Here is a 17,237-nt window from a genome sequence, read left to right as displayed (position 1 = left end):
GCTGTCATTGAAAGTGGAATACCTCATTGGTGATGATGTGGAAAACTGGAACACTGCTTTGGGGATTATATAAAGGGTACAGTCACTTTGGAAATCTATTTGGCAATATCTGAAAACATACACATAACCTACAACCCCAAAATTCTACTCCTTGAGATATACCGAACTTATGTGTATGCACACAAACTTACACATACTACCTGCAAATTTGTTTAACAAGTGACATATCCTAAAATGTTCAGAGCAGCTCCATCCATAGTTGCCTCAAACTGGAATACCCAAGTATCCACCAACAATAGTAATTGGCAGTAAATTTACTCAATGCAATACTATCACAATGAGAATGAGCAATCTATAACCACACAAAAGAATATGGATGAATCTCACTAGCACATTGTTGACCAAAAGAAGCCAAATCAGAAGAGATTGTATTGTATAATTCCATTCATAAAAGCACAAAACTGGCAAAACAAATCTATGCTCTTGGAAGTTAATATAGTGCTTATCTTTGGAATTAGAGTGACTGGAGGGAGGCATGAAGGGGTATCCTTGGGAGCTGACTACTGGTTATATGAGTAAAATTGGTTAAGCATTTTTTTTTTCTCACCTAGTAGCACATTCACACCTATAATAACCAATTAGAATCTCACAGAGTGCTAAGGGTTACATAGAAATAACTGGACATAGAAAGAGAGCCTCTCCCTTTTTAACCAACACTGGGAAGGCAAGATACTTTTTTTTTTAAGTCATAGAGGGCTAACATAAACATTAAGCCTTTTAAGTTCATTCCAAAACACAAGATATTGTCTCCCCAGCCAATAACTTCTTCTTCCCCTTTCTTGGCATTTCTGCAAGTCATATGTTCCTGACGTTTCTATTGCCTCAGCTCACATGGATTTCTTTAGCAGGAGAAACCTGATGTTTCTTGTCCCTAAGTATCTCAGCCAAGGCTTAGGAAAGCAGCACATACAACAGAAGTTGTAAGGGTCATTCTTATCCTTGACAAGGGAAGACAGGGCAAAGCCATGCCCACTGGCAGCAGTACCACTGGCAACTTTGCTCAAGACATTTTGAAGTTTATGACAAAGAGCTAAGGAAAGCTATGGCAGGGAAATATCTAGTCATTTTCTACGAAACAGTAATATTATAAAAATAAAATGGTAATGTGAGTGATAAAATGCTTTCCTCTTGTAGTTCGTCTGATATCAGGGCAGTGATACTTTGTGGAACCCACAGATGAGAGCTTTTTGTAAAGTACAACCCAAAGATGGCAGAAGGATTTTCTTGTTATGTTTTTCTCTCCCCTAAAGTGACCATCCTTTCACTAGAGAATGTATTTATGTCATCAAGCTAATGTGATTCTTAAATAGGACATCAACCTTCCCTTCGGATGAGAACACTAATCAGATTCAGCTAGTTTTTCATTCTCTATCTCAACACTGCCATATGTAAAAAGAAAAATCTCTGAAAACCATGGATACTTTACAGAGTTAAACCTCTCCTCCCAGCCAATCTACTTTGTTATTCAATATAAACAAATTCTGCCATTACATTCTGTTACTCATAACAATTTTCAGTAGATAGTCCACAAATCAATTAAAGACAAGTTAATTGCCAAGAGGGATCAAGCAACAAGCATTAGAAGCCTAATACTTAAAGGTACCATCCAAAAAATGTATGTGTTAGAGAAAAGTTTGGTTTGGCTAGCTTTCCTTCCAATCCAAGATTTTACATTTGTATGATTAGTTTTGAAGATCAAAAATTCATCACACTGAGACTTCCCTGGTGGTCCAGTGGTTAAGAATCTGCCTTCCAATGCAGGGGACTTGGGTTCAATCCCTGGTTGGGGAACAAAGATCTCACATGCCGCAGGTCAACTAAGCACGCACGCCTCAACTAGAGAGCTCACATGTCACAACTCGCATGTCACAACAGCAAAAAAAAAAAAACAAAAACACACTCTCTCCATTCAGCCACTTAATGTCTTTTGATTGGGCATTTAGTCCATTTACATTTAAAGTGGTTATTGAATGCATGTTCTTATTGCCATTTTGTATATTGTTTTGGGGTTGTTTTTGTAGGTCTTTTTTGTTCCTTTCTTCTTCTTTTGTTCTCTTGTGATTTTTTTGTTTTTGTTTTTGTTTTTTTGCAGTACGCGGTCCTCTCACTGTTGTGGCCTCTCCCATTGCGGAGCACAGGCTCCGGACGCACAGCCTCAGCGGCCATGGCTCACGGGCCCAGCCGCTCCGCGGCATGCGGGATCCTCCCGGACCGGGGCACGAACCCGTGTCCCCTGCATCGACAGGCGGACTCCCAACCACTGCGCCACCAGGGGAGCCCTGTTCTCTTGTGATTTGATGACTATCTTTGTTGTTATGTTTGGATTCCTTTTTCTTTTTTGTGTGTGAATCTAGTATAGCTTCTTGGATTGTGTAAATCGCTCCTTCTCTTCCATCTCCTTATATTTCCGTGTATTTTTACAATAAAGGTGAAGCAAAGGCAAATTCACTCAAGAGATTGGAGTCTGATCTGACCAAGAACACAGTCAGTAATGAGGTCAATACCCATATAGTTTCATCAACTTGATGCAATCTAAGTGATGCCTTGTCTGCCTAGGACTGCAAATGTACCCATGGATGTATGGAATGAAAATGTTTCAACTTACATATTGACATTTTCTCCATGAAGGCTCCCTTGAGTTCCCCAAGCAGAATCTCCCATTGCAGTCCCTATTTTATTTCATTTTGTTGTTTATTTTCTGCTATCGTCCACTAGAAAGTAAGCTTTATGAGAGCAAAGACCCATCCTCCAACCACTTTCCTCTTCATTTTATCCCCAATATAAGGTAAATATTTTTACGTGGCTAATAAAGCACCAGGCACAGGGCTGTGCTGGAACCATCCACACTAGTTGGCAAAAGTGAACTGTTAAATTTTCAGGAGTATTTCTAAGTCAGTTGTTCTACCTAGTGACTATAAAAATTAAATTATTTAAACTTACAATTAAATAAATTATGTTGATAAGAATGGTATTAAATATTCAAAACTCATCACTTAATAATTTTTTTTTTTTTTGCGGTACGTGGGCCTCTCACTGTTGTGGCCCCTCCCGTCGCGGAGCACAGGCTCCAGACGCGCAGGCTCAGCGGCCATGGCTCACGGACCCAGCCGCTCCACGGCATGTGGAATCTTCCCGGACCGGGGCACGAACCCGTGTCCCCTGCATCGGCAAGCGGACTCTCAATCACTGCGCCACCAGGGAAGCCCCATCACTTAGTAATTTGACTACACTTTACTATTATCTATGTTCTTGAGGTCATTTACGTCTACTGTACCTATATATGCCATTCTGCATCTCTCGCCAACTGCATATTTAGTGACCTCTGTGGCTTGAAGTGGGCTGGTGCGAGAATTTTTGCCACAGAAATCAGCAAATACTACAAATAAGCTTTTCTGGTGTCTTCACAGAGAACTGGCTGTTAACATTTACCAGCATGCCACTGACCAGGCTTATCACTGGCATTTAACAAACAGTCTCTGAATGAATGCATTCGAGTGTTTTATTCATGGTCACGTTAGTTCTTACAGAGTGTGTTCCTCTAGCCCAGCACAGAGTTCCTCTTTCTCAGGTTCACTCCCAGCCTTTCTTTTTGGAATGTCGCTTACACATTTGTTGCTCTTGGGATGTCTGTCTTTTGCATTAGATTGACTTCACCTACTTAAGAGCTAGAGTGGTCTTCAGGCTTTTCAATGCTGGGTGATGGGTTTGAGCTGACGAACTCCGACGTCTCTTCAGCTTTAACTCTCTGTGCCATGATACGCGGAAAGAGGGCAGAGTGTCCTTACTCTTGTCAGGGGCCTAAAAACATTGGCTGATCGGTTCATTCGTTCAATACATATACATCAAGCATCTACTATATGCCACACACCCTTCGAGGCACTGGCAATGCAGAGGTGGAAAAAAACACAAAAATTGCTGCCACATGGAGCTTACATTCTAGTATGTATTACTACTAAGTAACATTAATTTTAGTGTTGTCTACGTGCCAGGCATGACCTGTGGCTAACACACTTAATCCTCACACCCTCCCATTTAACAGATGAGAAAACTAAGGCAGTCTGAAGTGAAGTAGCTTGACCAATGTCTCGGAGCTGTAAAAGTGTTGACATTTCAACCTCAGCAGTGCAGCTGGAGAGACAACCAGCTCTTAATCACCATACCCGGCACCTTGTCAAGGTGACGCTGTTTTTCTATGTGCAAGTTGCTTATAAGATAATTGTTTATAGGTGAGCTGTACTGTGCTATTCTGTAACCAAGAGTGGTTCCAATGATAACAGTTAACCGCTATGTAACTTACAAGAGAAGCATCACAGAATTGGTGAAACCCTAAGGGAAGTGTAGAAAATGCTATTAAAGAGATGGTAGGCAGGCCAACTTTTATGTACATATTTCATTTAAGGGCACACTGGCCCTTTAAAGCAGACATTTTTATTTTCCACTTACAGACTGGGAATCTGCTAATGGAGGTTAGGGAATTACCCAGTTAAGAAAGCAGCAGAGCTGGCATTCAAGCTTGGTCTGTTTGGCTCTAAAGCCAAAGTCTCCCTCCTCTACCCTGCCCCCTAACACAATGTGCAATGGTTGGTAACCATGATGTTATTCTCATAATGACTGCTGTGTTGCCTATAAGGAAACTATTTTACTCATCTTCAATTTAGCTAATATTACTCACGATTTGGAATATCATTAAGAATGATGTTTCCACATTCAAGACAATGCCAATGGAATAAATAGGCATAAGACAGGATGAAGTTGACCTCTGTAGTTCAGAGAATCTTCTGGCTCCTCTGAACAGCTGGCCAAGGAGCAACATTTTGGTAGTAAAATACGACCATGACCAGTGTTTTTGGCCACAGGAAATAGGCTAGATGGAAGCTGATGAAGCAAAACTCAGGGAGAGGAGAGAAGCACATAAAATCACTGATTAGTTTCCTTTCTTTTTCCATAAGAAACACATATTTTGATGCGTTCGCTTAACACTACTTTAAGCCAATCTCAATTAGGTTAGAAGACTGTTCAGATATTATTTTTTTAATATATTTTTATACAGCAGGTTCTTGTTAGTCATCAATTTTATACACATCAGTGAACACATGGCAATTCCAATCACCCAATTCAGCACACCACCACCACCACCCCCTCGCGGCTTTCCCCCCTTGGTGTCCATACGTTTGTTCTCTACATCTGTGTCTCAATTTCTGCCCTGCAAACCAGTTCATTTGTACCATTTTTCTAGGTTCCACATATATGCGTTAATATACGATATTTGTTTTTCTCTTTCTGACTTACACTTACTTCACTCTGTATGACAGTCTCTAGATCCATCCACGTATCAACAAATGACCCAATTTCATTCCTTTTTAAGGCTGAGTAATACTCCATCGGATATATGTACCACATCTTCTTTATCCATTCATCTGTCAATGGGCATTTAGGTTGCTTCCATGACCTGGTTACTGTAAATAGTGCTGCAATGAATATTGGGGTGCATGTGTTTTTTTGAATTGTGGTTTTCTCTGGGTATATGCCCAGTAGTGGGATTGCTAAATCATATGGTAATTCTATTTTTAGTTTTTTAAGGAACCTCCATACTGTTCTCCATAGTGGCTGTATCAGTTTACATTCCCACCAACAGTGCAAGAGGGTTCCCTTTTCTCCACACCCTCTCCAGCATTTGTTGTTTGTAGATTTTCTGATGAAGCCCATTCTAACTGGTGTGAGGTGATACCTCATTGTAGTTTTGATTTGCATTTCTCTAATAATTAGTGATGTTGAGCATCCTTTCATGTGTTTGTTGGCAATCTGTATGTCTTCTTTGGAGAAATGTCTATTAAGGTCTTCTGCCCATTTTTGGATTGGGTTGTTTCCTTTTTTAATATTGAGCTGCATGACCTGTTTATATATTCTGGAGATTAATCCTTTGTCCGTTGATTCATTTGCAAATATTTTCTCCCATTCTGAGGGTTGCCTTTTCGTCTTGTTTACGGTTTACTTTACTGTGCAAAAGACTTTAAGTTTCATTAGGTCCCATTTGTTTATTTTTGTTTTATTTCCATTACTCTAGGAGGTGGATCAAAAAAGATCTTGCTGTGATTTATGTCAAAGAGTGTTCTTCCTATGTTTTCCACTAAGAGTTTTATAGTATCCGGTCTTACATTTAGGTCTTTAATACATTTTGAGTTTATTTTTGTGTATGGTGTTAGGGAGTGTTCTAATTTCATTCTTTTACATGTAGCTGTCCAGTTTTCCCAGCACCACTTATTGAAGAGACTGTCTTTTCTCCATTGTATATCCTTGCCCCCTTTGTCATAGATTAGTTGAACATAGGTGCTTGGGTTTCCCTCTGGGCTTTCTATCTTGTTCCATTGATCTATGTTTCTGTTTCTATGCCAGTACCATATTGTCTTGATTACTGTAGCTTTGTAGTATAGTCTGAAGTCAGGGAGTCTGATTTCTCCAGCTTCATTTTTTTCCCTCAAGACTGCTTTGGCTATTTGGGGTCTTTAGTGTCTCCATACAAATTTTAAGTTCTAGTTCCATAAAAAATGCCATGGGTAATTTGATAGGGATTGCATTGAATCAGTAGATTGCTTTGGGAAGTATAGTCATTTTCACAATATTGATTCTTCCAATCCAAGAACATGGTATATCTCTCCATCTGTTGGTATCACCTTTAATTTCCTTCATCAGTGCCTTATAGTTTTCTACATACAGGACTTTTGTCTCCTTAGGTAGGTATGTTCCTAGGTATTTTATTCTTTTTGTTGCAGTGGTAAATGGGAGTGTTTTCTTAATTTCACTTTCAGGTTTTTCATCATTAGTGTATAGGAATGCAAGAGATTTCTGTGCATTAATTTTGTATCCTGAAACTTTACCAAATTCATTGATTAGCTCTCATAGTTTTCTGGTGGCATCTTTAGGATTCTGTATGTATAGAATCATGTCATCTCTAAACAGTGACAGTTTTACTTCTTCTTTTCCAATTTGTATTCCTTTAATTTCTTTTTCTTCTCTGTTTGCCGAGTCTAGGACTTCCAAAACTATGTTGAATAACAGTGGTGAGAGTGGACATCCTTGTCTTGTTCCTGATCTTAGAGGAAATGCTTTCAGTTTTTCACCATTGAGAATGATGTTTGCTGTGGGTTTGTTGTATATGGCATTTATTACGTTGAGGTAGGTTCCCTCTATGCCCACTTTCTGGAGAGTGTTTATCATAAATCGGTGTTGAATTTTGTCAAAAGCTTTTTCTGCATCTATTGAGATGATCATATGGTTTTTATTCTTCAATTTGTTAATATGGTGTATCACATTGATTGATTTGCGTATATTGAAGAATCCTTGCATCCCCTGGGATAAATCCCACTTGATCATGGTGTATGATCCTTTTAATGTGTTGTTGCATTCTGTTTGCTAGTATTTTGTTGAGGATTTTTGCATCTATATTCATCAGTGATATTGGTCTGTAATTTTCCTTTTTCATAGTATCTTTGTCTGGTTTTGGTATCAGGGTGATGGTGGCCTCAGAGAATGAGTTTGGGAGTGTTCCTTCCTCTACAATTTTTTGGAAGAGTTTGAGAAGGATGGGTGTTAGCTCTTCTCTAAATGTTTAATTGAATTCACCTGTGAAGCCATCTGGTCCTGGATTTTTGTTTGTTGGAAGATTTTTAATCACACTTTCAATTTCATTACTTGTGATTGTTCTGTTCATATTTTCTATTTCTTCCTGGTTCAGTCTTGGAAATTTATACCTTTCTAAGAATTTGTCCATTTCTTTCAGGTTGTCCATTTTATTGGCATGGAGTTGCTTGTGGTAGTCTCTTAGGATGCTTTGTATTTCTGCGGTGTCTGTTGTAACTTCTCCTTTTTCATTTCTAATTTTATGGATTTGAGTCCTCTCCGTCTTTTCCTTGATGAGTCTGGCTAATGGTTTATCAATTTTGTTTGCCTTCTCAAGGAACCAGCTTTTAGTTTTATTGATCTCTGCTATTGTTTTCTTTGTTTCTATTTCATTTATTTCTGCTCTGATCTTTATGATTTCTTTCCTTCTGCTAACTTTGGGTTTTGTTTGTTCTTCTTTCTCTAGTTCCTTTAGGTGTAAGATTAGATAGTTTATTTGAGATTTTTCTTGTTTCTTGAGGTAGGCTTGTATAGCTATAAACTTCTCTCTTAGAACTGCTTTTGCTGCATTCCATACGTTTTGGATTGTTGTGCTTTCATTGTCATTTGTCTCTAGGTATTTTTTGATTTCCTCTTTGATTTTTTCAGTGATCTCTTGGTTATTTAGTAACATAGTTTTTAGCCTCCATGTGTTTGTGCTTTCTACGTTTTTTTCCAATGTAATTCATTTCTAATCTCATAGCATTGTGGTCAGAAAAGATGCCTGATGTGATTTCTATTTTCTTAAATTTACTGAGGCTTGATTTGTGACTCAAGATGTGATGTTTCCTGGAGAATGTTCCATGTGCACTTGAGAAGAAAGTGTAATCTGCTGTTTTTGGATGGAATGTCCTATAAATATCAATTAAATCTATCTGGTCTATTGTGTTATTTAAAGCTTCTGTTTCCTTATTTATTTTCATTTTGGATGATCTGTCCATTGGTGTAAGTGAGGTGTTAAAGTCCCCCACTATCATTGTGTTACTGTCGACTTCCTATTTTACAGCTGTTAGCAGTTGCTTCATGTATTGAGGTGCTCCTATGTTGGGTCCATATATATTTATAATTGTTATATCTTCTTCTTGGATTGATCCCTTAATCATTATGTAGTGTCCTTCCTTGTCTCTTGTAACATTCTTTATTTTAAAGTCTATTTTATCTCATATGAGTATTGCTACTCCACCTTTCTTTTGATTTCCATTTGCATGGAATATCTTTTTCCATCCCCTCACTTTCAGTCTGTATGTGTCCCTAGGTCTGAAGTGGGTCTCTTGTAGACAGCATATATATGGGTCTTCTTTTTGTATCCATGCAGCAAGCCTGTGTCTTTTGGCTGGAGCATTTAATCCATTCACGTTTAAGGTAATTATCTATATGTATGTTCCTATGACCATTTTCTGAATTGTTTTGGGTTGTTTTTGTAGGTCTTTTTCTTCTCTTGTGTGTCCCACTTAGAGAAGTTCCTTTAGCATTTGTTGTAGAGCTGGTTTGGTGGTGCTGAATTCTCTTAGCTTTTGCTTGTCTGTAAAGCTTTGATTTCTCCATCAAATCTGAATGAGATCCTTGCTGGGTAGAGTAATCTTGGTTGTAGGTTCTTCGCTTTCATCACTTTAAGTATATCATGCCACTCCCTTCTGGCTTGTAGCGTTTCTGCTGGGAAGTCAGCTGTTAACCTTATGGGAGTTCCCTTGTATGTTATTTGTCTTTTTTCCCTTGTTGCTTTCAGTAATTTTTCTTTTTCTTTAATTTTTGCCAATTTGATTACTATGTGTCTCGGTGTGTTTCTCCTTAGGTTTATCCTGTATGGGACTCACTGTGCTTCCTGGACTTGGGTGGCTATTTCCTTTTCCATGTCAGGGAAGTTTTCGACTATAATCTCTTCAAATATTTTCTTGGGTCCTTTCTCTCTCTCTTCTCCTTCTGGGACCCCTATAACGTGAATGTTGCGGCATTTAATGTTGTCCCAGAGGTCTCTTAGGCTGTCTTCATTTCTTTTCATTCTTTTTTCTTTTTTCTGTTCTGCAGCAGTGAATTCCACCATTTTGTCTTCCAGGTCACTTATCCGTTCTTCTGCCTCAGTTATTCTGCTATTGATTCCTTCTAGTGTATTTTTCATTTCAGTTATTGTATTGTTCATCTATGTTTGTTTGTTCTTTAATTCTTCTAGGTCTTTGTTAAACATTTCTTGCATCTTCTCGATCTTTGCCTCCATTGTTTTTCCAAGGTCCTGGATCATCTTCACTATCATTATTCTGAATTCTTTTTCTGGAAGGTTGCCTATCTCCACTTCATTTAGTTGTTTTTCTGGGGTTTTATCTTGTCCCTTCATCTGGTACATAGCCCTCTGCTTTTTCATCTTGTCTATCTTTCTGTGAATGTGGTTTTTGTTCCACAGGCTGCAGGATTGTAGTTCTTCTTGCTTCTGCTGCCTGCCTTCTGGTGGATGAGGATATCTGTTCAGATATTATTTGATAACTTTATATTTTGATCGATCACTAAACCCTGTTCTACACCAAATTTACAAGTGTTCTTTCTTCAGAGGAAGATTCTGAGTTGAGTTAAATGAGGCAATTTAGTCTATTGGAATGACACCTCTCATTTTGGAACTTCTCCTTGTGTGGTGATGAGAAGATGTGATCGGGAAACGGGAGGCGGCCAAGTGACTAGAAGTCTAGCCTCTAGGACAGCCTGCCAAGGTTCAAACTTGGGCAAGTTTCTGAAACTCTCTCTGCCCAGTTTCCTTATCTGTAAGAAAAAGGCAACGCCAGTCCCCCTTGTGTGGTTGTTTTGTGGGATGAAATAAGATCATGTATGTAGAGCCCTGGGAACACGGTCTGGTACATAATAAGTTCCCAATACAATTTAAAACTTATTACTCTTACTCTGGACTTCTGACCACATGTGTGTTGTGTAGCCTCTGATCCCTGAACCTGCAATTCTTCTCTTATTTGGTGGTAATTATATCCATCCTCTTCACTTACCCTAAAAAATTGAATGAGATGAGCTACGGAACAGAACACTAAAAAGAGCAGTTATTAACATCTGTTACATCTGAAAAGCTTTCCAAAAATTTTTTTTTAATGCCATACAACAGGAGGTGCTAATGTGATACTTAGAAAGTTACATCCTAGCTTACTGATTTGTGGGTGGCGTTCCTTTCTCTTTCTAAGACTTGGGCTCTAGCCAGCATTTTCTAGTGGGAAAACTGAGGTTTAATTTGACAGCTATTGATGTGCTACACTTCCGTTTCAGTTGGAACAAAGAGTAGCTAAGAGACAGTATTTTCCAATTGTCCCTGCAAATAACTGCTACTTAAAAATCTCCATATCAAAGTTGTGGATTTCAGCATAACTGTCCAAGATTTGCACAGGAGGTGATTTAAGTTTATCTAGGGTTGTTTGTTTCTGCAAATAGTCAATAATGTAGTATAATCCATGACGCCTATTAGTGTAAGGGGCAGGAAAACTAGAGCACGCTGTTTCTGGCCTGTGAGATGTTAGTGAAATCACCTCTACCCCGCACTTCAAGGTACCTTGGATGGTGTTCTCCTCTACTTGTACAATACCCACTCCACAGTCCCCATATAATATGTTCCTCTTAACATTCCTTTTTGAGAAGACAGAAAGCAGAAAGTTTTGTGATTTGTTCTGGTTGGAAGACAAGACCATCTCTAGAAGAGTAACTTGCTATTTCAAGTTTCCTCGACTGTTACTATAACTTTAAACAACAACATTTTTAAAAAACAAAATGTCCTAGTGTTCCCTTGGGGAGTTGTCAGAGCCCACCAATCTGCTAAGTACTAGCTCCTTGTTTGTTCTTCGCTTCCCATATCATTTTCTTCCCAATTTTTTTCAGGTCCTATATTCAAACCTTCAACGTGAGTTCACTCACTGACATTATTTTCTCAAATCTAACATAAGCACATCATTCCCCCCACTCTCTCCTCTAAGACAGACACGAGAGGTGTGGCTCTAAAGTAATGATTGATTCTTATTCCAGGTCCACAGAGGAAAATTAGCCTCCTTAGGATGTAATCCTCTTTCTCTCTCTGTCTGTCTCTGACTCTCTCTGTTTCCGTATCAAGTCAAACTTAGCTTAATAAGCTACATATTAATTATATTTGGCTTTCTCTGTAAGTACACTTTACCAATAAAAGGCAAAAACTCGCCACCGCGGAAAAACGACTTTCAAATCTACTTTAAGCATAACTACCCAAGGTTGTATTTCTCAGGGATCAACACTCATCAAATACATATGATTTACTGTTACTTTAAAAAATCAGACTCTTTACAGACTTGGCTTTTCTTCATCCTGAATGCCACCAGGGAGTGAAAACAATGCCAGAGACAAATATTCCAGCTTAAACCCAAGTGTATCACCAGTATCATGTGTAATATCCATTCAATCTTCAAAGAAAAAAATAACACTCTACTAGACACGTGTGGGAATTTTACAAAATACAAAATTATTTTTATTAAAGAAACCAACTTGTAAAGGAGAAACTCAACAAAGAAATGTTGGTTAACACCTAGTTATTTCAGTTGCTTCAATAGTGGAATTATGTGTAAAGCCTCTCAAAGGTCAAGATAAGCTTAAGTTACTTCCATGTTTTAAAGATCTGTGTGTGTGTGTGTGTGTGTGTGTGTGTGTGTACACATACATAAATACTTCGACTCATGGTGCATTTGAGGTGGTGTGGTCTGTTAAAAGTTTAAAGCTGTACAATAAGCATCTTTTTTTCATTATTGTCAGTATATTGCTGGGACTGGATGCATACTCTCTTTTTTTTAAGCACTGAGAGATCTCTGAAAATGTGACATGAGAGTGTCCAACTGCTGTCCTAGCTCCTTAACCTTCCCCTGGACTCCCGGCCTATGATAGGCCCTGATCATATCAGCAAGTTGATTTTACAAATAAAAGGGTGACACCAACTAAGAGAGTGTAGCAAGATGCTTCATCGAACATGCATTAATGGCATTCTCCTCACATGTAAGGGAGCCTCTGGCCTCAAGGAATTTATAGTCCACAGGGAGAGAGAAAATAGGATCCACAGAACAATGAAGACAGTACATATAAAAAATTAATTATTTTATGGGCAATTAATATTCAAATTAAAAGCAAATATATGAGGGACAAAGTCTCTCAGGTTTCAAAGGAGATTGGCCCATGATGGCTATTCTGGATGTCACTCTCACCTCTTAAACTCATGATGAAAGAAACTTGTTAGAACTACAAACAGAGGGCATTTAAATACATAGAAAACTCATCCTTAGACATTCCAGTGTTTGTTGTATTTCTGAAAGGATTAAATTGACCAAGGAAAAGGAAAATATCTTTGGCATACCAAGAAGGCAAATTTCATAATATGTCTACAAATCATACAGTAGAGTTTAAATTCTGCATTTCCTGAGATTTCTGAAATTCTTTCGTCCAACACACTGTTGTTTTCACCTTACCCAGCAGTTTGATATTTATATTTAGAAACTTGTTATCAGATCTCAACGATAAGAAGTGTCTAGAAACTACCATCTATTGGAAATATGTACAGTAATGCTTACAAATCTTTGATGAGCATACATTTTAGCCCATAATAAGCATGAGATGCAAATAATAAACATGAGAAGTGCATTCAGTAGAAAGTAAAGCATAGAGTAGGCATATAATTTCTAATGTTGAAGCAGAGTCTTAACTGTAACAAATTAACATAATTAATAAAAATAAATGGTATTTATTTTGTTTTGAAGTAGAAGTAGATGTACATCTAGTAGTAAGGAAGTACTACTTACACCTTTAACTGCCAACTTTTATTTACCCCTTTCAAAGTTTGCTTATGCATTTTTACTAGGGAATTTTGTAATTTGATTCCTCTGATTTTATAGCTCCCTAAAATATTCCAAGGGTACTATCTTTCACACTGTCTAAAACAAATAAATAATTCTTGTGAATTATTTTAATCTAAACTTTGAATATTTTCTATGCCAGTAAATCAGAACACATTTTAATCCAAATTTAACACATACTTTTATAAAGGCCTGGTAGTTTCTACATGTGTTACATTTGGTCTAAAGAAGGAAGACCTATTCTTGAGATTTTGCAGACAATTTCACCTCCATTTGCTATTGGTGAAATAGCTTGCGGTGCTACAGACTAACCGATCAGAAACAAAAACTGTGTGAAGAATCAATCTTTTCTCTTGTAAATATCTAAAACACTAGAGCAAAGAAGGAAATCAAGGATTTTTCTGTCTTCTGTTTTTCCTAGTTATTTGATCAAAATAAGCTAACTTGGATGTAAAGCAAAGCTGTAACTGACAATTTATTGAGGTCATGAGGTCAACATTTTTCATATGATTTCTATAGAAATCTTTAGACATAACAGATTAATAACATACATACTTCAATTTCATAGTTTCTATTTCTCCTGGGCAACATTGAAACTCTGAACTACAACCTAGACCACAGAGATAGTTTCCACTTTTCCATGTGAATGTGACCTGAAACACTTATAAACAACACAGCAGTGTTTTGTTGTTGTTGCTTGTTTGCTTGCTGAATCAAACTAAAACCCTTTCCTTACATTTAAAGGGTTAACTGAAGATTAGTATGACCAATTATGGCTACATTAAGTCCATTCGGCTAGCTAACACACTTCTTTTCCAGATACCAGTCACAGGAATGCTTTTATAAGTTCACCATTTAACTCTCAAAATCAGCTTTTAGAGTTAGTCAATTTCCTTCTACTTCTGTGGGTTCCCAAATACCCCCGACTATGTTAAGGTTCACATCTTCTTAGCTCCTATTCTGTACACTACCAATTCATCCTGCCAATGTAATGTAGTATAGGAAACAGAAATTAAACAGATCAACACAGGGCAAAGACTTGTTTGCAGGGGGCCTAAAGCTACAGAGGCTGATGAAAAAAGAAAACTCTTCCCAGCCACAAAAAGAAAGAGCAATACCTGTAGGACTTTGAGAAACGCAATCTTGATTTGACTCTTGTGGAGGGTCCTGGCACCGTGACTCCCCGAAGATCCCAAACAAAAGCCATGTGTAAAGAAGTTGGCAGGATCGCTGGCAAGTCAGAGTGGATGCAGGGCCCTGGGGCCGGATGGCCCCTGGAGGACCAGGAGGTACTTGTGGCCAAGGGAGGGCATTTCCTCTGTGTGGTGCTCTGTGTTGCCAGGGAGGTGGCGGGTGGCTGAAGCAGGACTGGAAGAGGTGGCTGGGACTTCCTGCTGTGTGACACTCGCCCTTTGCGACAGAGCTTGCTTCACTTCGACTTTATCTCGTTAATAACGTGAGAAACGCTCCCTTGCAAATTTGTTTTTAAATATAGCCCTGATTAAACAGCACAGTCACATGCCACTCCTGGAAAGCACAACATGCACTCTCTCACACACACACACACACACACACACACACACTGTGAAAGGCATGATTGAAGTGTGAAGTTTAAGAAAAAAAAGTAAACAGAGGGCCTTTGTTTAAAAAAAAAAAAAAGTAAATACATGCCCATGACTGGGAAATTCAACAGAGATTTACTAACTTTCACACAACTAGCCGGCAAATATCATTTTCCTTATTTCAACTTCTCTTAGAAACAGGGATATACATAGTTATTAGCAAACCTCACACAAGGATTTAATGGTCTCGATAGACCAGCGCCTCCTTGCAAGTCAGCTTGAGAAGAAAGCAGGCAGATCACTTTCAGCGCTTTGGGCAGCTTTTCCCTCAAGGAGATCCTGTGTCACCTTGGAAAGTGAGTTATGACGCGTGACTTTGACAACAGAGATCAATTTTCTTGTTCATTTTCTATTCCCTAGAAACATTTCTTAACTGTCTGATAAGTCTCTTAAAACAAACTTCTTTCAAATGAAATAAATGATGGAAGCCACATAGAGCCCTTCACATTTTTTAAGAGTCGAGCACATCTCAGCGAGGCATCTATTTCAAGAGTATGCTTCAGGAGTCAAAGGACCCCAGTGCTGTCATAGGTCCTCACCACCAAGTGCTATTTAATGTTAACAATGTGGCATAATTCCACCAGTCCCTGTCCAAACACTGCCCCGCCTGTGACCTCAACTATAAACCAAGGCAGAGCTCCACTTCTCTGGGATAAGATTAGAGAGGCGTGGAGTGCCCAGCAGTGATTTAACTCCCTCCGGACTAGACAAATATAACCAATAGTTGAGCTTGGTAAGCATCACCACGTCTGCCAAATTTTGAGACCCCCTGTAGCCAAACTATCTCTTCTTATATACCCAAGGGGTCCAAACTGTTCCTGTAGTTTCTGTAAGAGCTCAAGTCAGTAAACATGACACTTATCTTCATGACAGCATCCAGCACACCAGGGGTTCCTGAGAACACTACAGGTTCCGTATCAGCCTTGGGAATGAGTAATAGAAAACGTTTTTACGGTTTCACCTCTGTGTTATCTGACAGATGGGCTAAAAGAGGGTGAGTGATAGCTGACTGAACAGCGGTGACCTTGGAGAAGCCAGAAGTTCAAAGCTAAACACAGTCTCTCCGAATCAACTAGCAATATTTTCATGCTTCACAAACTACACCCTTTTGTATGGGGATCCCCATTTCACAGGAGCAAGATTGGTGGTCAACTTCCTGGTATTCTTTGAAAGGACAGAGAAAATGTCCATACCTACCCCAGCCTGCCCTTCTGGTGTATGAAGTTCCACCATTAGCACTTTATTCCCGTATTCTATTTAATTCCCATGTCAGGACAGCTCTTAGGAAGTGCAAACATTCCTGGAAGAGCTGACACAGAGCTGAACAAGTCGGGGTTGAATAGAATGGCTTCATCTGAGACTGAAGCCAGACAGTGGAAGAAAACTGGGAGTCTGGGTGAAGAGGGGGGATGTCTCTGAAAACTGGTAGAGTGGGAGGTGGATTGGCATGAAGGGAGGGAGGGGGGTGGACACAGAACAAGTAAGAGAATAGGAGGGAAGGTACTGGCGAAGAGTTCCTTCATTCACCTTCCATGCAATACAAAGCTCTCATTTTATCCAGTGGCATTTCAAATTTTGTAGGACAAATAGCATCACTGGTTTTTAAATATGAAAGCTGCAGTCCATATATACAACATTGGAAGCAGAAAAATATTGTTTGCATTGTTAGCCCAAATGCACTTGTCAAGGAAAGATGGACCCTGTCTTCCCAGCCAGGCTAAAGCCAGCAACATGCATTTTGACCGATGCTTGTCTTTGTTCATACCAATTTACATTTTGAAAAGAATGTTCTGTTAATTGATATCTAATTGATGAAGTATAAGGGCATAATAATAATGCACAATGAAGGTATTATAGAATGTCTACCTTCTTCTAAAAGAAATTGAAGGAGATGCAGAGTTGTCTTTTTCATTATTGCCGAAACGTTTCTTCTTTTCCCTCTCTGCTTCTTGAAAGCAGATATCTAGAACAGTTAAGCAAGAGCAAAACAATGGAACTATAAATGTGAAATGATGAGCAGAAAAATGGAAACTTTGGTCCTTTTTCCTAATGTGAAATT

General features: G+C 38.7%; 1 protein-coding gene across 4 annotated transcripts in view; it reads right to left on the bottom strand.

The window, feature by feature from the left end:
• PDE4D (phosphodiesterase 4D) overlaps window positions 1–17,237 on the bottom strand; it is a 1,268,462-nt gene that overhangs the window by 338,655 nt on the left and 912,570 nt on the right. Inside the window, exon 1 of one of the 4 annotated variants that reach the window (XM_027101069.1) lies at window positions 14,675–14,961. The exons of the other annotated variants lie outside the window; for them this stretch is intronic. Within the exon in view, the coding sequence (XP_026956870.1) occupies window positions 14,675–14,763 (89 nt within the window). The 5' untranslated portion in view covers window positions 14,764–14,961. Of the gene's footprint in view, window positions 1–14,674; window positions 14,962–17,237 lie in introns of those variants that run through there. 4 annotated transcript variants of the gene reach the window in all.

This window comes from Aethalodelphis obliquidens, unplaced genomic scaffold, assembly GCF_003676395.1.
Source record: "Aethalodelphis obliquidens isolate GAN/ISIS:26980383/991018 unplaced genomic scaffold, ASM367639v1 scaffold4, whole genome shotgun sequence".
NCBI classification, from domain to species: Eukaryota; Metazoa; Chordata; class Mammalia; order Artiodactyla; family Delphinidae; genus Aethalodelphis; species Aethalodelphis obliquidens.
Note: the sequence above shows the minus strand (reverse complement) of the source record. Positions and strands in the feature narration are given on the sequence as shown.